Source organism: Culex pipiens, chromosome 2, assembly GCF_016801865.2.
Source record: "Culex pipiens pallens isolate TS chromosome 2, TS_CPP_V2, whole genome shotgun sequence".
In the NCBI taxonomy this organism is placed as follows: Eukaryota; Metazoa; Arthropoda; class Insecta; order Diptera; family Culicidae; genus Culex; species Culex pipiens.
The window spans coordinates 133,256,280-133,278,644 of record NC_068938.1 but is presented as its reverse complement, the minus strand read 5'-3'; the positions used below and the strand labels follow the sequence as shown (position 1 = coordinate 133,278,644).

At 40.5% G+C, this 22,365-nt stretch overlaps 3 protein-coding genes across 4 annotated transcripts; 2 read left to right on the top strand and 1 right to left on the bottom strand.

Moving 5' to 3' along the window:
• The first annotated feature begins 650 nt into the window (after nucleotides 1–650).
• LOC120425420 (uncharacterized) lies at nucleotides 651–2,218 on the top strand. Its single transcript, XM_039589950.2, has 2 exons — nucleotides 651–1,386; nucleotides 1,444–2,218. Exons 1-2 carry the CDS (start codon nucleotides 674–676, stop codon nucleotides 2,141–2,143), a joined length of 1,413 nt encoding a protein of 470 aa, XP_039445884.1. The 5' UTR covers nucleotides 651–673; the 3' UTR covers nucleotides 2,144–2,218.
• A 6,541-nt stretch (nucleotides 2,219–8,759) lies between these two features.
• Nucleotides 8,760–12,905, bottom strand: LOC120424284 (trimethylguanosine synthase). The gene is made up of 4 exons (XM_039588359.2): nucleotides 12,756–12,905; nucleotides 12,291–12,646; nucleotides 10,912–12,223; nucleotides 8,760–10,287 (listed from the first exon to the last, which is right to left on the bottom strand). Exons 2-4 carry the CDS (start codon nucleotides 12,502–12,504, stop codon nucleotides 8,775–8,777), a joined length of 3,039 nt encoding a protein of 1,012 aa, XP_039444293.1. The 5' UTR covers nucleotides 12,505–12,646; nucleotides 12,756–12,905; the 3' UTR covers nucleotides 8,760–8,774.
• A 3,227-nt stretch (nucleotides 12,906–16,132) lies between these two features.
• On the top strand, nucleotides 16,133–17,529 carry LOC120424363 (transcription factor MafK). 2 transcript variants are annotated; one of them, XM_039588462.2, is made up of 4 exons: nucleotides 16,133–16,379; nucleotides 16,460–16,535; nucleotides 16,738–16,773; nucleotides 16,853–17,529. In XM_039588462.2, the coding sequence occupies exons 2-4, from the start codon at nucleotides 16,497–16,499 to the stop codon at nucleotides 17,216–17,218; spliced, it is 441 nt and encodes a 146-aa protein (XP_039444396.1). In that variant the 5' UTR covers nucleotides 16,133–16,379; nucleotides 16,460–16,496; the 3' UTR covers nucleotides 17,219–17,529. The 2 variants fall into 2 exon arrangements, with proteins under 2 accessions (XP_039444396.1, XP_039444403.1); XM_039588469.2 differs by lacking the exon at nucleotides 16,738–16,773.
• Nucleotides 17,530–22,365: the final 4,836 nt, after the last annotated feature.

Below are 22,365 nucleotides of genomic sequence, written 5' to 3'. Positions count from 1 at the left end.
ACATATTCGGAACACCCACAAATTCGGAACACTTTGATGATAATTTGTCAATAGCATGCCAAAAGTAGCTTTTCTGTCGACCTTGCTATTTTTAGAACCTTCATTTGGACATTATCTTGCTATTTCACTAGTAAAAGTAGGACTTTTTGAACAAAAAACTTCATTCCAAGACTATTTTGTCCAGAGCAGCAAAACACTGCCTCCAAAAGGCCTGTTTCATAATTGTGGGATGTTATTGTGTTATATTATGTAACGGTTTTTTATGAGCATCCCCGCGTCACGAATTTCGTGGACGCTCCCCTTTAAACGTCATTCCTCTTTCCTGTCTCTCTCTCTATCTTTCTGATTCATTCTTGTCGCGAGTACGGACCTGAAAGGACGTGTCTGAATAAAGTCGAGTTGTTGTGAATCATAAATCGCGTCTCATTTATTCGTACTAAAACATGGTGTCAGAAGTTTTCGCGGACAACTAGTGGATTTCCGGCGTCATCGGTATAACGCGGAAAGTTCCTGTGAGGAGATTCAACGTCGGGCGCCCAAAGAATCATACGCGGAAGTGATCGGAAAAGTTGCGAACGTGTGCGATCCTGTCCGGCGGCCATATTTCTTTGTGCGCGTCGTCGAATTGTTGGAGATTTCCCGGAAGTGAATTGGAGAAGAAAATTCGAGAAAAATGGACACTGAGCAGTTCAAGATTTTTATGAAGCATCAGGAGAAGGCGCAGGCTGAGCTCATTGCATCGTTGCAAAAAATGGTCGTGAAGCAGTCAACAACGCCGGCCGCTGGAAGTTCGGCGGGCCCCGCTTTGCCGCTTCCCCCTCCGCTGGAGCTGGCCGGAGACATGGAGGCAAACTTTGAGTTTTTCAAGCAGAATTGGAAGAACTACGCATCCGCCGCTGGGATGGATGGTTGGCCGGACACGATGAAGAAGCAAAAAACGAGCATCCTTCTGTCAGTGATCGGAAGTGCAGCGCGCCAAAAGTACTTCAACTTTGAGCTTACGGTGGCAGAGACGGATGATCCGGAACTTGCTCTGGCAGCGATCAAGGAAAAGGTAGTGCGCAAACGGAACAAGTTTGTCGACTGGATCAATTTCTTTGGCCTTTCGCAAGATCCAGACGAAAAGATCGACGACTACCTGAGGAAGCTGAAGGTTCTGTCGAAGTCATGCCAGTTCGGAGCTCTGGAGAAAGAAATGCTGCGGTTCAAGATCGTCACATCGAACAAGTGGCCAAATCTCAGGACCAGGATGCTGGGTATGCAGGACCTGAAGGAAGATGCGGCCGTCGACATGTGCCGCGCAGAGGAACTCGTTGTAACCTACGGCCAGGTCGTAGGCCGGACGTGTGATGATGTCAAGAAGATCCGGAAGAAGAAGGAGTGCAAGTTCTGCGGTGATTGGCATGAATTTGAGAAAGGAGTCTGCCCCGCTTTTGGTAAGAGGTGTAACCACTGTGGCCGGAAGAACCATTTTGAAAGAGTGTGCAAGTCGGACCGGCGAAAGCAATCGAAGAGCAAGCGGAAAGTTCACAAGGTTCATCGAGATTCTCTGGAAGATAACAGTGAGGAGTCGGATAGCATCGAGTCGAGCAGCGGCAGCGAAGCAAGCGCAGTGATCGGCAAGATCGAAAATTCGCTTGAACTCGGAGGTAACGTGACAACGGAGCTGGATTTCTGCGTCGACGGTAAGTGGCAATCATCCCGCTGCAATTTGGACACTGGTGCAAACACAAGTCTCGTGGGTTACACTTGGGTAACAACGATGACCGGATGTGCCAGACCAAAGCTACTACCGTCAGACTGCCGCCTCAAAAACTTCAGTGGAGCAGAGATTCCTGTCCTCGGTGCGATCGTTGTTCCCTGTCGGCACGAGGGTCGCAAATACAAGCTTCTTCTCCAGGTAGTGAATGGATCGCACATTCCCTTGCTATCAGCGAGAGTGTGCAAGGTACTGAAGCTTGTACAGTTTTGCGACACCGTGTCTGAATCTTCGTCTCAGTCGGAAGAGCCAGTGTTGGAGATCAACCAAATACGTGATTTTCGTCGTGGTGGCCGAAGCGGAGAAACCGGAGAGGACCATCTGCAGCTGTTTCAAGATCAGCCGTGTGTTTGTAGCCGAGCAAGATGCTGGCACCCAGCGTAGCCGCGTAAGGAACCCAGGAGTTGAACGCCCCGTGTTCGATTGAGCTGTGTGTTGAGCGAAACAGCAAGCTGGAGTTATCGAGAGAGAAAATTCTTTTATTTATTTTATCAACCCTTTAAAAATTTACATTTTGTTAGGAAAGGGAGGATGTTATATTATGTAACGGTTTTTTATGAGCATCCCCACGTCACGAATTTCGTGGAGGCTCCCCTTTAAACGTCATTCCTCTTTCCTGTCTCTCTCTCCCACTCAGCGCGTTCCGTTTGAATTCCGTTTAGAATTCCGCTTGAGCGAAAAAAGTTCGATTCGAATTCTAAACAGTGTTCGTTTTAGATTCTAAACCGCATTCCGTTTCAAACGCAACAACCGGTTCCGTTTGAGTTTTCGCCGCAAATCGGTTCAAGCGGAATTCAAACAGAATCGAAACGGAATTGACGGGTTGGTTTTGACAGCTTCTTCTTCTTCTTGTTTTTGCTTTCTGCTTTCTTTTTTGTTTTGGTTGAACCGTAATTCAACAATAATTAAAAATCTAATGGTTTTTGTTTCAAGCGCTTCTATATATATAAAAAATTTCGACGGTTTTGTTCGAACGCGAATCAATTCAACACGAAACGTCGGAACGCGGTGCTCTTTGTTGCGTTGGGTTCGTATAAGTCCAAGGAAGGTTCTTACGCCAAAAAGTTACAATTTTGGCCACTCTGGAATCGATTCCGGAAAATCTGCAGATAGTATGGGAAAAGTTACGTAAAATCAAATTTTGATCACAGGAGGCTGAATAAGCAAAAAAGTTAAAAACGTCAACAGTCGAAAAAAGGCAGAACGAAGTTTGTCGGGTAAGGCTTGTTTTATATAATTTTTTAACAAAATTAAGATTCCCCACTCCACTCCACCGTGAATCCCCATTTTTTTAATTTTTAAAAATCCACAACTTTTACAAAACAAAATTTACAATTCATAAGGCCTAGAAGTGTAACCGATGCTGCAATCGATACCGCACCCGTGAGCAACCGAATCGCTGACGTCAGCTGGCCACGTCGTCGTGAATTATGCCGGATAGCACACGCTGAGGATCGTGGAATCTCTGAACGCCGCGTTACTCTTAACCTTCCTCGGCAGTTTTCTAAAAATCATGAAAAATATTCCTCAGAACTTGAGGGGGGATTGATAACCACAAATTACTCACCGAACTTCATCTGTAGAAAATGGGTCGCCCCTTTTCATCGAATCTGTTAGAAGAGCGGACTCTTTTGCAATAGATCAGCTATTCTCAACCTTCTTCTAGGCCGGTACCCCCTGCCATGTAAATCAAGTAGTCCCGGTACCCCCGTTGAGAATCGCTGCAATAGATGAATCCAGTTTGAAATGGCCGCTAGGTGGCCAATGGTGTTAGAAATGACAGCTTCCATGTATTTGAATATGGGACCTCAGAAAAACTCAATTTTAAGCAATAAAATGATTATTTATGATAAAAGTATTGATTGATTAGGTGCACAAAATGTGTCTAGAATATTATTAAAATGAAAACTGCTCAAAAAATTTGCAATGGAGATAAGTACACCATTCGATTCAGCAGGAATTTTGGGCACCAAAAATATATAGTTTTCATATGTTAAGTATTTTATTTTAAAGAAAATTAACAAAAAGTATGAAAATCGAGACATTTAGTATGGGAGCTATCAAATCTCTCACCATCAAAAAGCAGCGTTGAGCTTTCGCTGGATTTGTCTATTGCCGGTGCCATGTCGACGTCGTTTGTGGCCGCCGAGTTACCGCCGTCTGTTTGTTTGGTCCACACGCGGATGATCGTGGCCGTTCGTCTCCGATTTTTTTGTGATCGTCGACTTTCTCAGCGGGTGCAGACACAGGTTGATGTCGCAATAGTATTTTTGCAAGCGGACTCTTTGAAATTTCCGAAAAAACTGTTTAAAAACTATTCTGACTGCGTTCGCGAAAAATGTCAGGATTAAACACGTTTGACTTGGCTTTGTATAAGGTCGCCTCACTCACACACCCAAAGAAAAACCGTTTCGGCGAAATGTCACCGAAGTTCTGGCATACACCAGCAGATGTCGCCTTGGTGCAAAAATGGCTCAAACGGAATCGAAGCGGAGTCCATCCGGAGATTCCGTTTAGAATATTTCGAAGCAATTTTCGAAGCGGAATTCGAAGCGGAATGAACCCGTCAAGCGGAGAACGGTTTGATAGGGTTATTGAATGAACACTTTTCAATACTCATGTAACTACGTCTTACAAAAGTGTAAAAGCTGTTAAAAAATAAAGTGTCAGTATCCAAAGTTGATATACCCGAAAAAATGCGTACCAATATGCAAACAAAATTTAATTTTTTTATTGATGGTATCTTGTAGCTAAAAATGTGCTTGCAAATTTGCATTGAAAGTAGATGTAGTCTTCGATGGTTCTATTTTCGAACAGCTTAAAAAATAAATATTGCTGACAATTTTATAAGTTTTCGTAACAAGGCAAAAGACTAAATATGTATTATAAATGCAGTGTCTAAATATGATTCTCTGTGAAAAAAATATAATCAAAATCTCAGATCTTAGCTAATTACCGTAGCTGGTCCTATAAGTGATCGAAGAATCTTTAGCGAAAGGTTTCCTTTTGAAACTTAAAACAAACTCAAGATATCTCCCTCATGCAATTTAAGTTAAAAGAAACCAAAAACCCCAATTTCAGAATTATCGCGCAAAATTTCAGTTTCATTACCTCATTTGCAAGTGAAACGTCTAACATTAAAAAATAACCAATAACGAAAAAACGAACGATACATACTTTAAGATTCACCAAACAATTGGATGAATATTTTGGTCTAAAAGGTATACCTTATTTCATGGGTTCGGATTGTTATATTAGGGGAAATATGCCCATTTTAATCACACTAAGCCGTTCGACCCATTCTCATCACTTTTGCCATTTTCCGCTATTAAATCATCATTTTCAGATGTATCAACAGTGATGAGTTGCTTGCTCACTTTTATTTGAGCTATTTATTACTTTGGGACAGTCAAAAACACTTTCTTTAAGCTGTAATTCATGATCAAAGTGCTGATAGGCCGATAATAGAAATAGGCTGAGAAAGGGTATAGTTCCCCTACATAACATTTAATAAAATACACGTTTACTATACATCGGCAAAGCTGTAGGTATTTTTTTTAGTTTTTTTTTATGTTAATAGGGATCATCTCTTGTGCCAAAGAAAACATAGGCAAACATTTTAAATTTTTAGAGGAAAAAAAAACGAGCTTCAAGCAATTAATTTTAAGATTTAAATATTTAAAAAATAGGGACCAAAGGTGCCCATTCAAAAAAAAATAGTTTTTCTTTAAGCTGAGAAAATATACTATACTCTCAACTTCATATTTGAGATAAAACCACTCAAATATATAGACACATTAAAATAATTTTAGTTTTAAAGAGTCACTTAGTTTTCAAATACCGATATCAATTTGTGAAATAAATTTCAATACAATGCCGTTAAAGATCAACATAAATAAAACTCCTTAAAAAAGATGGACCGGTATTTTCAACTCGCTGGTTCTCGGGCATAATTCAACCAACCGGGACATTTTTTTGAGTGAATTTTAAGCATGTCTAGATGATCCTAAAATTTTGCAGAACTCGATTTGATCAATATAATCTGTAATTTATGCGATCAAAAACGTCGTTCCAATTTTTGCTCTATCTTTTTTTGTAAGCCCATACATCCAATTGAAATGTGGTCAAAGACAAACTGATGGGAAATTGGACGAGCTTTCCGGTAAAAATATTTTCGAGACTGAAAAATCAAGTCGGTCATATAGAAATAGCCAAAAACCATCAAAAAAACTTTTTTTTCAACATTTTTATTTTTAAAACCGCTGTAACTTCACAAGGATTGGACTTAGGACAATGGTCAATATTGACACTTTTATGTAAAATTGTCTGGAGAATTTTTGGTCGATTTGGTGTCTTCGGCGAAGTTGGATAAGGACTACACCGAAAAAAATAAATAGATAATAAATGGTAATTTATTTTGCTGATTTTTAATTTAACGTTTTGTGAATAAAACATGATTTGCAAAAAAAAACAATATTTTTATTTTTTTTTAAATTTTGTCAACTTTTCAAAAATTTCCAGAACGGGCAAAAAATCTTTGTTTGAGTTATGAATTTTTGAATCATTACTGATAAAAAAAATGAAATATTGACCTCAACTTAATTTCAATTTACTTTTTCGATGTAAAATCGAATTTGCAATCTAAAAGTACATAAGTGAAATTATCAAGTGCACCGTTTTCAAGTTATAGCTATTTTTAGGTAACTTTTTTAAAAATAGTTGCAGTCATTAATTTAAAAAAAAAATTAGTGCCCATGTTTGCCCACTTTTGAAAAAATATTTTTGAAGTGCTGAGAAAATTCTATATATTTTGCTTTTTTGATCTTTGTTGCTGAGATGTTGCCATGCAAAGATTTAAAAACAGAAAAATGGATGTTTACTAAGTCTCACCCAAACAACCCATAATTTTCTTATGTCGATATCTCAGCAACTAATGGTGCGATTTTCAATGTTAATAAATAATACTTTCGTGAAATTTGACGATCTTCCCGAAATCAATATTTTCAAAAAAATTAAATTAAGACTAACATTTCAAAAGGTCGTAATATTGAATGTTTGTCCCTGTCTCTGATTCTTGTATGGAGAAAAAAATTACAAAGCTCGATTTTTTTTGGACACACTGAATCATTGGAATCAATCATGCTTAATTGAAAAGAAAAGTTGGTTTAGTTTGGATTTTTATGAATGTTTGGAATAAAATAAATATTAACTAGGAGCTTTCATAACTAGATATTTTCCTTAAAATAAAATGAAAATATTTTTTTCCTGAAACAAAACTTTTTACTTTTTTATTTATTAATTTTGATTTTATGAAAATATTTAAAAGCGCATTTTAATTAAATCATGAATGCTGTTTAATAACAAAATAGCTTTAATTCCTAAAGCATATTTATTCTGGATGCAATTAATTGCACTGCAATTCCATAATTTTGAATACATATGTTTTACAAAGTTGCTTGTTTTGTTGAGGGTTTTTTTTTTACTTTCTGTACCATTTCAATAAATTGTTATACTGTTATTATTTACCATAAACTTTGTGATGTCATACTTTTTTCACACTTTTAAGTAAATTTCTGTTTTTTATATATATTATTGAATTGGTTTTAATGGTGATACAGCACCTACACAAATTAAAATGTTTTTTATTTGACCCAATGTTACCCCCTTCTAAAGGTTTGAGTTTGAGTAGCCATATTCTGGGAAAATGTTGGTAAATCATTCGGGAACATTCCCCAACATTAATATTCAATTCGATATAATTTGAAATGTGTTTATTGTGTTGAAATAACAACAGTAATATCGTTTTTTGACCAAAAGTCAACACCACTGACAGTATATCATTTGTGGATAAACATTTTTGAAATCTATACTTATTTTGTTTTTTTTTAAACATTTTTCACCTGCGAGGAAAAAGCCACGTGGCCATATAGGGGGAGGGGGGGGGGGGGGTTGGCGTGAAACCACGAAAAACCATGAGGGGGAGGGGGGGTCAAAAATTCTCGAAAAAAAAGGCCACGTGGTTTATGCACGACCCCTTACTCGCGAGAGTCGCGCAGCATGCGTATCGCCCGGTTGTCACATTGCTTAAGCAGTGTCTGCGTCTCTTCTGGAAAAAGTCTGTATTAATTATGTTGCTGAATACATCATTTTGTCTCGACAAAGATTTACACGAACTTTTAACTGAAATATACAACTCATAAGACATTGTTTACTAAGACTAGGGGGACAGCATGCAATTTCATCGTTCACCCAATGTTGGCATATCATCACTTTTCAATTTAATTACAGTCCCCCCTTTCTCCTTTATTTTGGAAAGTTGGTAAAAAAAGAATTGAAAATTGCTGCTTAAATAAATTTGTAACTACAACTTAAAAGACAAAATGAATGTGAGGAAGGCATCAACCACCCTAAGGAATTTTGCCGGAGCTGATTTTCGGACTAAGAAAAACAATAAACAGTTTCGAATTGTCATGATTTGCGACTCCTTTATTTATTATGCTTTTTTCTTAATTCCGACGACACTCCTTTACACGCATTGTTTTCTTCTGAATAGGATTAGTTTTTTTGTTATCATTTAGGGATTCATAATTGCTCAAAGATAAAAGAAATATGTTTAAGTTTTTTGAACTGACAAATTAATAAACTGCTTCTGCTTAAATTACGTTTTTATTTGACAATTTCCAAAATTTCTAACTTAAGATTGTTGCAAAAAGAAAATAAAACTAAAGGTGCGTACGATTTTTTCTGCTTAAATGCAAAATTGAAACTAATCAATTGACTAATTAGTTATTAAGTAACCTATTCCGACATGTGGCGCGTTTCACAAATATATTTGCTATATTATCTGTTAAAAAATGTAAAACTGAACTTTGTTACTGCTACATTGAGCTGATATTTTTGAGGAAGCAAAAAATCCGATTCCTCTGCACGATTTGCGGTACTGTAAAAGCTTCAACTGTGTGTGTGTTTGTATAAAAATCATAAGCACAAAAATTCAGTTTTTCTAAAAAGCGTCTCACTCGTTGATGAGCTCTCCGTAATAGGCTGTCAGTGCGATCAGCTTGCGATCCAGGAAGTTCTGCTCGATCTCGACGGCGTTGTTCGGTCCGGCCAGCATCGTCAGCTGCTGGGTGTTGGAATTGCGCGGCAAGTACAGCGCCACGTTCGGGCTGATTTGGCGCGCCTTCCGCATCAGTTCGGTCGCCGGCACCGGGATGAGGGACGCCTCCAGGTCGTACACTTCGTCCTTAAGGTAGCTGGGGCCGCCCCACGGTGGCGATAGGAACACGGCGTCCGCTTGGAGTCGGTCCGCCAGCGCGAGGAAATCTCCCACGATGAACTCGATGCGGTCGGCGACGCCGTACACGGCCGCGTTGTGTTTGGCCATTTCGATCTTCTTCGGGTCGATGTCGATGGCGATCACTTGGTTGCAGGTGAAGGCGAGCTGGATCGAGTTGCCACCGCAGCCGCAGAACCCGTCCACGACCAGGTCGGACCGGCAGCGTTCGGCCGTGTGGGCGGCGACTTTCTCTGGGGTGACGGAGAACCAACTCTCGCGATCTAGTTTGATGCCGGCGTCGAACAGGGAAAATAGGGAGAACCGTTTGTACCAGTACTTGAGGAGCGATTTGTCGTTGGCGATCTCCGGCGGCAGGCTGGCGACAAACTTTGGCTTGCGTTTCTTCTTTTTCTCCTTTTTGACGGGAGCTTGGATGTCGCACGCCTCGTCAACCGGTTCTTCCGAGGGCATATGCTCGCTCTCCTGCTGCTGTTCCTTGACCTCTTCGTCTTGGTTCTCATCCTGCGGCTGATTGTACTCAATAACCGCGCTTGACCGCACACTGGAAGAAACGCTCCGTGGCAGACCGGCTACTCCACCGGCCGGATCATCCTCATCCGACGAGGTGTGCATCAGCGCTTCCGGCGCCTCGCCCTCCCGGTCCTTCTCTCCACCTCCCGCCCCCGTCTGAACCTCGTTCCCGTCCTCGTCAAAGTACGTGTGCCTCGGCGGCTTGTGGTGCTTCATCTTGAGTACGCGATTGTGCAGTCTTATGTGCTTCTTGCGGTACACGACCTCGCCGGTGATGTTGATGATCGAGTCGGCCGATTCGTTCCGGTTGGCCGGATCGGAGAACGCATAGCCCATCAGCTCGAAGGCCGCCTTCAGGCGATCGTTTGGTGTTTCCTCGGTGTCACTTTCGTGGCTTCGTTTCAGGTTGACGGACCGGTCCGCCGGTGGATCTTCGTCGTCGTCGCCGCCGTTGCGACCAGTCTTGCGAGCTGCGGGGGATTTGCCAAAGGACGTTGGAAGGCCGAACGCTTCCAGCGCGCTGGACATGTCTTCGGCGCAGTGATCGCTTCCGGATTGTTGCTGGTGTTGTTGATTGGTGTTTGAGTTTGTGGAACTTTGCTGGGTGTCGGGCTCGCCGCCGTCCTGCGGGACGTCTTCCGTATCCTTTTTCATTGGGGAGGACAGTTCTAGCTTCAGTTGGGCTACCATTTCGGGCAGTTGCTCGACGGCGGAAGATCTGGAAGAAATAAAAAATGTTAATTTTGAGTCCATGGTAGCCACGATCACCGGGGGTGATCCGCCTCCGAATTTATCTGCTGTATTTATAGATCAACGTTACCAGCGATCCGAGGTGTACAAACTCCAACAGGTCTCGTTGCCATAGAAAATTACCGGTCTAATCAGTGTTTTGTACATCGTTAGCTTCCTGCAGCAATCAACGATCTCCTCTGAGACACGCCCTGGACATCACATCATCCAAAGTAGGGCTACTTTCAGCCGAGTCAGTTTGTCCGGGAATCCGTTTTCGTGCACAATCTGCCATAGCTGCACGCGGTCGACTGAATCTTAGGCCGCCTTGAAATCAATGAAGCTGTGATGTGTGGGCTGGAGTCCAACTTATTGCTCTTTTTGTAGATTCCTCCTTCCAGATCTAGGAAATCACACAGTGAAGCGCCCTCGCCAGTTTCTCTCCAGTATAGGTAACCGATCCTTTCCGAAAACTCTGTTGTTCTTCAGCTTCCTGATCTCCCTCTACACCGTCTCAAGATTAAACAGCTGTCTCCACGATTTCGGCTTGGTGCAAACAGTACTGATTTCTTGGTGGAGGCTTCTCCGAAAAGTGATACAGAATAATACTTACTTATTGTACAGCACCCCCGATCCGCTGCTACTGTTCCGCTTCCGCTTGTGCAGCTTCGTCCGCAGATCCGTTTGCTGCTCGTCGCTCCGCTCCGTCATGAACAGATTGTAGTGTGTGGCGTACAGCTCCTGAAAGTGTTTCTGCCACAGAATCTGCCAGTACTGCTCCCCGTCCATGGCCGCTTCCTCGTCGTCGGCGCTTGTCCCACCGTTGACAGAGGCAGCACCAGCACCCACCAGACACTCCGTGGCTAGCATGTCCGAGCTGTTGGAGCTTTCGCTTTCCGAGCTGACTTGCTCGCTCAGGCTGGACGCGCTCAGGTTGGACGACTCCGAGCTGATCTTGGAGCTGCTGCCGCCAAAGTCGTAACTGGAGATTGTCATGCGCGTTACGTTCGTCATCGAGTCCGTCGTGCCGATCGTCAGTGGAATGCTCGAGGTGACCGAGTCGCAGCGGGGACTCAGCAGGGCGTCGTTGTCCGCCGACCGGTGCGAGGTCCAGATGTCGTCAGCGGTGCCGTTGGCTGGGTTCAGCGGGTTCCAGCCATCGTTGCAGGAAGAAGGGTGCGGCGAGCAGGTCGAGACGATGATTTCCGTGGTCGCTTTGGGGTCCATTTCCGCCTCCATGGCGTCGAACGAGAAATGCTTGGACGCGTCGTACGTGGTGTCCGGCGTGGCTTCACTCTTGGAATGTGGCGAATTACAGTTGGTGTCCTGCTGCGGAACGTGGTCCAGGTACTCCGGGTTGATGTAATCGCTGTACTTTTCGATCCACGACGCCCAGATGATCGACTCGCCGTGCTTGTTCCAGTGCGACTCCCACGCATCTTGCAGATCCTCCCGACCGAAAACCTCCGGCAGGCTATTGTTCCGCTCGACGTGCACCAACGACGCAATCTTGGCGCCCTCGTCCGACATCAGCGCGTCCCGCATCCCCACAAACAGGTCCTCCTTCTCTCCTCCCTCCACCTTGGGCTCAAAGTTCTTCTCGGAAATGTCCGCCCCGCTATCGCTGGAATGCAACCCGTGCTGTGCCATCAAGGCACCGTGCAGAATGTGACCTTCCTGCTGGTCGTCGGTGCTACAGTAGTTCGTGTCCGAATGCGACGCGCTCGCACTAAAGTAACAGCTCGCATCGCTGGCCGTTCCGTCGCAGCGGTCCCACTTGACCACGCTCCGTCCAAAGCTAAGCTGCTTCCTCAGCGGCTCCTCGCTAAACACATCGTCCTCGATCTCATCAACAACCTCCGCCACCTCCTCCTCCTTCTCCCCCTGCACCGGCAGCTCTTCAACCTGAGTCACTCCGGAAGAACCTTGCAAAAAGAAACAAAAAACCCACATCAATCTCGCAGAGTTACGCAAAAACCGGAAGTCACTCACTGTTGAGCGGGTCGCCACGTTCCAGCGTGGACACGTAAACATCGTAATAGTTGCGGATGAAAACGCGGCTGCACAAACAGTAGGTGCACTCCTTCTGCTCCTTGGCGCTGGTTCCGGAAACAGTCGGAGTAGAATCGGTTGTCGTTGTCGCAGCTGCCGGATAGGATAGGTAAATCTCCGCCAGTGGTTCCCAGTGGGCTTCCGAAGAGCTCATTCTAGAGCATCGCTTCTCGCAGCACGCTCACAAGGGGGACAAGAGAGTGTGAAATCAAAACGGGGGAGGAGGAATAAAAAATCACTTCCTCGAAAATTCCACTTTTTCTCCGCGGAGATGTATCAGGCGCACCGTTCGCTGGCTGCAAGGTAAAACACACAGTTAGAACAATCTTCAACTTACTCTGAACCGAACAAAGATTATTTGATTGCGAAATCTCCAATCTCAAATCGATTTTAAGGGAAATTTACCAAACATGGGAGGAGAAAACATTTTCCACTGCAGAAAATCAACGATGGCTGTCGTTGCTGTCTGGTGACAGCTGAGCAAAAGTTGACAGAAAAAAAGAAAACCAAAAATGGGCATTGGATCATTACAGCGATTACACCAGATTACACCGAAAGCGCGGTGTACCAGGGGGGTAAATCAATCGAGAAAAAATAAAAAGTGAGATGTGAGCCGGCAACTTGGAGTCAAACTTGCCCGGTTGGAAATGGCAGCGGATTTCGGGCTTGTGTCTGATGGGGACCTGTGCACTCAAAATCAGAAGTATCCCTCAAAAGGGTACTTTCAATCCTCAAAAGGGATACTTTCTATCCTTTTTTAAAGTTCACCCGGCGTCACCCTTTTAAAAGGGTATTTCAAATTCAGTACATTTTCGATACCCTTTTAAAGGGTGACGACGGGTGAACTTGAAAAAAGGATACTTTTTACTTTGAGTGTGCCCTACATGGGCAGATTTTTCTAAAAAAAAAACTCCACATTCGTACCAGATTTTAGCCCTAATTTCGGGCGAGATTCTATGATAAATTCCGGAATCGATCGAATGGTTATAATCGAGAAATTAAAAGTGCAACAAGGAGTTAATTTTTTTTTGTCAAGCTGCTGTGAAGTTTTCCATGACAGCTGCGAAAGTTTCACTCCATGTTACCGGCTCACATCTCTCTTTTTAATTTCTCGATGAGATATAAATGTTAATCAACTAGTTGTTTCAATAAAAAAGTTTCAAGGGGATACGCGTGAAGTTCTGCCATATTCATTTCGCAACTCGAGTTTTCAAAAGCAGTGGAAAATTGTTATGTTTGTTGCAGACGACAAAATGGACGATAGCAAGCAAACTGTCGAGTTCACAAATCTAATTAAGTTGATCAAGAGTTTGTAATCGCAAAAATACGTATTCCCCGACTCGCATTTGTGATAGCAGTTTTAGGAAAAAACATCATAGGATGTTTTCTATTTGGATGTTAGGATTTTTAGGATTTCAGGATTTTACCTCCAGCGCCACCAGGTTAATCCTGCGTAGCGGTAGCCGTAGCGGGCTATCGAGAAATTAAAAGTGCAACATGGAGTTAAAGTTTCTGTCTAGCTTCTGTGAAGTTTTCCATGACAGCTGGGGAAGTTTCACTCCATGTTACCGGCTTGCATCTCTCTTTTTAATTTATCGATAGAACTGTGGCTCAGATTAAAAGGAGTTAATTTTCCTGTAGAACTAGTTCAGATTAAAAGGCGTTAATTTCCACATTACCGCCGTATGAAGGGCCAAAAGGGATTGATTCGAAGCGTACAAGCAAGTCGCTTACGGTTTCCATCAGGGACGAGAATCTCCTTGCGACAACTAAAATCCAAAAAAACGACAAATCTGACAAAGCTGTGTAAACAGAACTCGCACGCTGGAGGAGGCTTAAGAGGGCGCGGCTGACAGTTGGAAACCGACAGAAGTTAACAAAATAAAGCAATGAAACATTTCCTAGGAATTGTATACTGCCGTTCTACGCATAATTGTTCAAAAAAGTGCAACTGAGAAAAACGCGATTGAAATTTTTCGACCGATTTCTGTGTTTCTACGCATAATTGTCCCGTGGGTTAATATTCGTCCTATGTTTCCATAATCGCCCCAGTTAACAATTTATCACCCTTATTTGTGATTCTCTTACTATACAACAGGTAAACAAGACAAAATGCTTAGTAAAACTAATGATTCCGTGTAAGAAAATACTTGGTGGGACAGTTATGCGTAGAAGTTTAACGAATTTGGACAAACCGACTTGGTGTTTTTTTCAACGAGTTTCCGATATACTATATTTTATGTGTTTTTCTTAAAGTACACATCAGACTTAACTTAAAAATGTCATAATATAAAAATTGTCCAAAACTGACATGGGACAATTATACGTAGAACGGCAGTATAAGTCTAGTTTTTTTAATAGGTCTTATAAGCACATGAAAAACAATAGTTTATAGGACCTATCATTAGCATAGCATAGCATTACGGGTCTGCGCTAGAGACCCTAAAAAGGGAGACTGGTCTAAGTTTGCTAAATCGATCTGGCAACGTATGTTTTGAGCTTGGCAACACTGATAAGTTTTGCTGGCAGGGATGCCACATTTGAAGATTTTCGAGCACAGGCTCAATGCTCAAACGTATTGTTTTGCCATGTTATTCGATGATTTTTAATAAAATAAATTACTCACGAAAAACATAACAATGTTTTGCTTCTTCTGCCAAAAACAGATTTGTAAAATATTATTTTGCCATCAAGTTAAACTCATTTGCGTTTTTGTGATGTGCCCGAAAATCTTCAAAATCTGGCATGCCTGTTTGCTGGGCGTAAAGGCAAATGCTCGTTTGGATACGTCAAACTCGTGTCTTTTTGGGTACGTCAAATTCACTTCAACCAGTCTCCCTATTTAGGATCTCCGGTCTGCACCACGCTGTAGGAGGTGTCACAATGGTCAATTCAATAAGCATATGAAAGACAATAGTTTATAGGACCTTTTAAAAAACAAGATATTATTATGTATCTATTTTCAATATAAAAAGATTTAGAAAACACGAGCAACTCAAAAGGCAAATGCATACAAGACGGAATCAAGATCAAAACGAACAAAACAGGCACTGTACTGACGATGATTTTTTTTTTTTCGATTGTCATCACCAGGGCTGAGCTGTAGGTTAGTCGTCGACAAACAAGTTCTTTGGAAAAAATAAAAGTATTTAAGTCGCCCTCCTTAAGAGCGCCTCAGCAGGGCCCAAGAGAAACTTTGCATTTTGCAAATTTGCCAAGTTGCCGATTTATGCTGCGCCTTCATGAAATGAAAGAGATATAGCGCCCTCAGGAGGCCCCAGGACGCCCAAAACGCCATTTTTCTAAATTAAAAAAAAATATAAGGGTGTTGATCTCGTTTGACTCATATGACACCAAATCACTAATGTTTTTTTTTTAATTTCTCAAAAGATTTTGAACAAATTTGTTGCATTTTTGAACACACCGTGCTCAAACCACAACACGCAGAAAAATAAGGCATATTTGAATCAACAAAACGTTTTGTTGATTTAAAAATCATTATTTTTGTTGAATCAACGCTAAACGTCAAAGCAGCTTTTTCGAAACAACAAAAGACTTTTGTGGAATTGAGAAAATCAAGGTTTGTTTCAACGCAAAATCGGCGTTGATTATATTCAACAAAAATTTTGTTGATTCAAACCTCGTACAGGCTGATTCTACAAAACATTTTTCTGCGTGAACGTAAAGCAGAAAAGGAGATGTGAGAAGTTTCAAAAACAGCTGAAAGTGACGGCCTCGAAGCTCGGGTCACCACTTTGACATTTCGTCGGTCAACATAATCATCGTCATCATAGATCATCATCAACAAATCGAAAAACACGCAGTTGGGTGGATTTTGGGAGGAATTGGTGATTCAAAGCGTACGGAAACAATAACAAACTAGAAATTATAACTCTTTTAGTGGAATTTAGTTATTTATATGTTATTTAGTTGATATTAAAAGAATAGAATATTTAGCTCGTCTGTCCTCGACCTCTCGAACATTCCCCACAGTTGCTGAACCTAGAGAGGGGAAGCCCAGCAGAGCAGGTAATTATCCGAAAATGACTTGCATAAAATTCTTTTCCTTGTATTTCTGTGCATTCTACATTCATACCCTTCGTTCGCAGCATAAAATCGATAGGGTAAACCAAATCCGCCATTACGATGCCCCAGGAGATCAAACGGGAACGCAAAAGTAACCAGGTAAATCGCAACACCTTTGAGAGAGCATCACTCTTCACCTCCAGAAGTGTTTAGTTGTCTCTGTGCTGTGTGCCGTGTCCTTGACTGACTTCATTTGAATCGCTTGAGCTCGGCTCAGGGCCACGACGCACGCATAGTTGCTGAACCACAGCAAAAAGCGAGTAGAATTTAAGTGTTTCCCCCCTTCTCTGTATTCTTGTAGTCGATGATGCATCCGAAAAGAAGTCACTGGAATGAAGTAATTATCCTCCTGCACCAATCAACGCGTCCGAATCAACAACACGGTGGTAACTTATATTCGTTCCGTTCCGTTGCAGGCTCCCCTTTCGCCCTGCCCCATTCCGGACATCTCCGACGATGAGCTGGTGTCGATTTCGGTGCGGGACCTTAACCGCACGCTCAAACTGCGTGGCCTCACCCGGGACGAGATCGTGCGGATGAAGCAGCGCCGCCGGACGCTCAAGAACCGTGGCTACGCGGCGAGCTGCCGGATCAAGCGCATCGAGCAGAAGGACGAACTCGAGACGGAAAAGTCCCAGGAGTGGCGCGACATGGAGGCGATGCACGACGAAACGGTGCGCCTGCAGGACGAGGTGGAAAAACTGCGGCGAAACTACGAGGCACTGCGCAAGTTTGCCGTCAGTAAAAAGATTCCGCTGCCCCAGGAGATGGACATGATGTGAGGAGCGCGAAGGCTTGGTCCAGGAAAGCAGTACATTCTGAATAGCTCTTAATTTGCAGTGCAGATTACAATTGGTTCAAAGGAAACGAATTTGTTTCCGTCCTCATTCACAATGTGGTAAACGTTGTCGACTTCATCATCGCAGGAGCATTTTGCAATACACTTCTTTTGGTGCGTGTAGTTTTAGTTTTGTACATAAGTTTATCACAATATTCTTCATTAATAAACACAATTATTGAACATAGAAAAACGTCGTTATTTAAATAAATATTCTTTAAATAAATAAAATATTTCGAATAAAACTTTTTCTTTTTTTAACAATCTCAAATTTGATGGAGCTTTTAATATTTACTATCAAAACAACCGAGAATCCCAATTTTCATCCAAATCCCTTTTTTTCGTACCATCTTAATTTTTGCCTATTTATCGAAAAATATGATAAAACTCTATTTTTAAACTAGGATATCTCTTTAACCAAAAAAATGTAGAAAGTTGTTTCAGTACACTGCCCATGTTCGCATAAATGTCCCATATGCAAAACAACAAGCTGATAAGAACGCATTTGAAGTTTGTCCCACGTATAAAGCTACGTGTGAAGTTTTCGCGAAAACACTGGATTTCCTCCTGATTTCAAGCACAAAGTCATCCAGGCTTTTCTGAAAGATCACACGATTTTTTCAAACTGCATCAATAACTCAAAAGAGAAGAAAATACAGTACAGGTCTTTTTTGAAGCAAATTGGAAATAGAAACAAGTGTCGCAGTCCATTTTTTCAAATAAGCTATGCTGTTTTCGGTAGAATTGCAACAATGAAAAAACTTTTATTTAATTTGATAATACATCCGGTTACTTAAAAAATGTTGCCCCTTCTTTAACTTATTATTAAAAAAAAAAAAAACAAAAAATTCTCATGAAATTTACTTTATTTCACATTGAAATGTAACATACTATTGGGTACTTATTATTAATTAACCCGAGGATTTCCGTGAATGCACTCGGGCTGGAAGATGCTAATCTCCATTGTTGATGTCTTTGCTGGGTCGGCTCAGTGGATCGATAGCCGAATTATAGTTCTAAAAAAAATACATTTTGTTAGCTAATTATATCACTGTTATGTTTGTGAATTATTTTACCTTAAATGCACTTCTCCACTAAATAACGATTTCTGCTCCATGTTGATTCACAGTGGGATTGTTACTGAATTCTTTTGCAATAGTGAACATATTTATATGTCTAACCGCGTTTTCTACCTGCAGCTGTCGGTAGGCTTGTAAACAAAAAGTTTTGACGTTGTGTTTACACGGAAAACCGGCATTAGTCTTTAAAGACTTATTTTTAGCCTTTTTTGAAGTTCGGTCAGTATTGTCATAAAAAGGCCTAAAAATTAGTCTTTTTTTGGGCCTAAATTTTAGGCTTTTTTTAGAACAAGGTAGGGAACTAAGAAAAAGACTAAAATAAAGGCTTTTTGTTAGAACTTCAAATTTTGTTCGAAACTTGACATGTCAGAGTTTGTTTGGTTGTTGCGCGGTGTGGACCAAAGAGTTGTCAGGTAAGTTGGACAATCGTTGTGGCCGGAATTTGTGGGTTCAAAGGTTGAACCGGTGTCGTAGTGGTCAGACCACACGTGATGGAGCTGGAGGAGGAGGCTGGGTATGTAATTTTTGGCGAACGGGAACAATAAGAGAAGATGGAGCAATCGACTTCCGGTAAGTCGTTGAATGTTCCGTCTAAAGGAAGAGGTGATAGAGGACAATTACCCAACTCCCGGCGGCTGTGTCATTCAAGGGAAAGGCAAAGGGAAGGTTGCTTTTTGGTGGTGCGTCGTATTTTAGGGACGATGGAGGAGGTAAATGTGTAGCGCCGGGAGTTGTTGATAGTTGTTTCCGCGGGAGATTGCGGTCCAAGCGGTGGAAGAGGAGGCAGACGAAACACCGGGTGTTAAATGTTCCGCTCAATGAACAGGACGATTCAAGTGAAATTAAGACGACGGAATATCACGGAATCAATCCGCCGGGGATTGATATCGAAAGTGGAAGTGGAAAGGGGAATACAACGGAGAACGGAATTGGGTGAGGCTGAGGACAACGAACGGTTGTGGTGATGGTGTGTGTGTGTGTGTGTGTGTGTGTGTGTGTGTGTGTGTGTGTGTTCTAAAATTCTAAAATTCTAAAATTCTAAAATTCTAAAATTCTAAAATTCTAAAATTCTAAAATTCTAAAATTCTAAAATTCTAAAATTCTAAAATTCTAAAATTCTAAAATTCTAAAATTCTAAAATTCTAAAATTCTAAAATTTAAAAATTCTTAAATTCCAAAATTTTAAAATTCTAAAAATCTAAAAATCTAAAAATTCCTAAATTCTTAAATTCTTAAATTCTTAAATTCTTAAATTCTTAAATTCTTAAATTCTTAAATTCTTAAATTCTTAAATTCTTAAATTCTTAAATTCTTAAATTCTTAAATTCTTAAATTCTTAAATTCTTAAATTCTTAAATTATTAAATTCTTAAATTCTTAAATTCTTAAATTCTTAAATTCTTAAATTCTTAAATTCTTAAATTCTTAAATTCTTAAATTCTTAAATTCTTAAATTCTTAAATTCTTAAATTCTTAAATTCTTAAATTCTTAAATTCTTAAATTCTTAAATTCTTAAATTCTTAAATTCTTAAATTCTTAAATTCTTAAATTCTTAAATTCTTAAATTCTTAAATTCTTAAATTCCTAAATTCTTAAATTCTTAAAGTCAGATCTTCTAAAATTCGAACTTGCCATACTACGCCAATCCAGTTCTGCTGAGCTAAACTCTTAAATGAAATCACCCAATTTTTAAATAACTATTAAACTCTCAAACTCATCTTCAAAATATTGATTTTTTTATTTTCAGGTTAAAGCTGAACGCATTCGTGAATCTGTCGTATTCCGAAATTACCGAATTACCGAATAAAAACATTTTTAAAAATATTTAAATAATATATAACAATATTTTATTTTCTACCCTTTATTCCCGCCATTTTGATCCCCTAGGTTTTTCAGGCATAAAATAAGTCTTAATCAAGTTCCGCCATCTTGGATTAAGTCCGCTTTGATCCCCTCCCGATTCCAGCAAAAGCCTAAAAATTAGTCCTTTAAACCTATAAATAAGTCTTTTTAGGCCTAAAAATAAGGCTTAATCAAGTTCCGCCATCTTGGATTATGTCCGCTTTGACCCATCCCATTTCCTGCAAAAGCCTAAAAATTAGTCTTTTAAACCTATAAATAAGTCTTTTTAGGCCTAAAAATAAGGCTTAATCAAGTTCCGCCATCTTGGATTATGTCCGCTTTGACCCATCCCATTTCCTGCAAAAGCCTAAAAATTAGTCCTTTAAACCTATAAATAAGTCTTTTTAGGCCTAAAAATAAGGCTTAATCAAGTTCCGCCATCTTGGATTATGTCCGCTTTGACCCCTCCAATTTCCTGCAAAAGCCTAAAAATTAGTCCTTTAAACCTATAAATAAGTCTTTTTAGGCCTAAAAATAAGGCTTAATCAAGTTCCGCCATCTTGGATTATGTCCGCTTTGACCCCTCCGATTTCCTGCAAAAGCCTAAAAATTAGTCCTTTAAACCTATAAATAAGTCTTTTTAGGCCTAAAAATAAGGCTTAATCAAGTTCCGCCATCTTGGATTATGTCCGCTTTGACCCCTCCGATTTCCTGCAAAAGCCTAAAAATTAGTCCTTTAAACCTATAAATAAGTCTTTTTAGGCCTAAAAATAAGGCTTAATCAAGTTCCGCCATCTTGGATTATGTCCGCTTTGACCCCTCCGATTTCCTGCAAAAGCCTAAAAATTAGTCCTTTAAACCTATAAATAAGTCTTTTTAGGCCTAAAAATAAGGCTTAATCAAGTTCCGCCATCTTGGATTATGTCCGCTTTGACCCCTCCGATTTCCTGCAAAAGCCTAAAAATTAGTCCTTTAAACCTATAAATAAGTCTTTTTAGGCCTAAAAATAAGGCTTAATCAAGTTCCGCCATCTTGGATTATGTCCGCTCTGATCCCCTCGCATTCTCGAAAAAGACTAAAATTTAGGCTTTTTGACGATAACATTAAGCCTAAAATTTAGCCTTTTTCGTACTAAAACGAAACTAGTCTTTTTAAGACTAACCCATCATTAGGCTTAAAAAGACTTAACACGGTTAGGTTCGATAAAGCCTAATTTTAAGTCTTAAAAGACTAATGTCGGATTTGCGTGTACCTCGCTTTTGACATCACCGCACATCCTTGACATACGATAAGCTTTTGGCATTATGGCCTATCTACAATCACTTAACTTAGAACATTTCACTTAGCTTAGGAGTTTGAATCAATGGAAATGAATCTGATCTTCTACAATGAAAAGGAATAAAATTAGAAACTTGTCGTATGGTTTGGAAAATTTCAAAATCTACGGTAAGTTGACGTTTCCATATCAAAGGTAAACAAACAACTGCATAGCAACGTATATCAGCCCAGCAAGTTTTCTAAGTTGATTGTGGATGACGAACGTAAGTTGCAGACTTTCCTAAGTAACTACTTTACTTAGATGTTCTAAGCTAAGTGATTGTAGATAGGCCATTAGCCGCAAATATTGTAGTAGCGCTAGGGTGCAAAAGTTTTAGCCACGGTTTGAATATTTAAGTTGTTGGTTTCAAAATTTACATGTCCAGTACCTACCGTCATCTGGGGCGAATCCGGACTACAGTCCTTAATAGGGACAGCAGGTTTTAGAGCACTCATAAAAGCTTGAAATTTGGAAGTCGATTTTCATTAATCTGTGTCTGTTCTATCGGAAACCAATCAAAAATATCCTAAGGCTATCATTAAATCAAAAATATCAAAACTAGATTGGACACAAATTTCATCTAGATTTAATTAAGATTCAATAGTAATAAAAAGTACACACATATCACTTAAGAGCAATTCCAGCTCAAATCAGGAATTTTCTGGTACTTTTGTACCCGACCCTCTCCGATTTCAATGAAACTTTTTAAACATGTTATCCTAGGCCTATATAAGCCATTTTTGTGTATATGGAGCCAATTGTACTCGAAAATGACATTTGAGAAGGGCGTAAGCAATTTAAATATTTTTGAATTTTGTAATTAACAAATTATAGTAACTCAAAGCCGTTGTA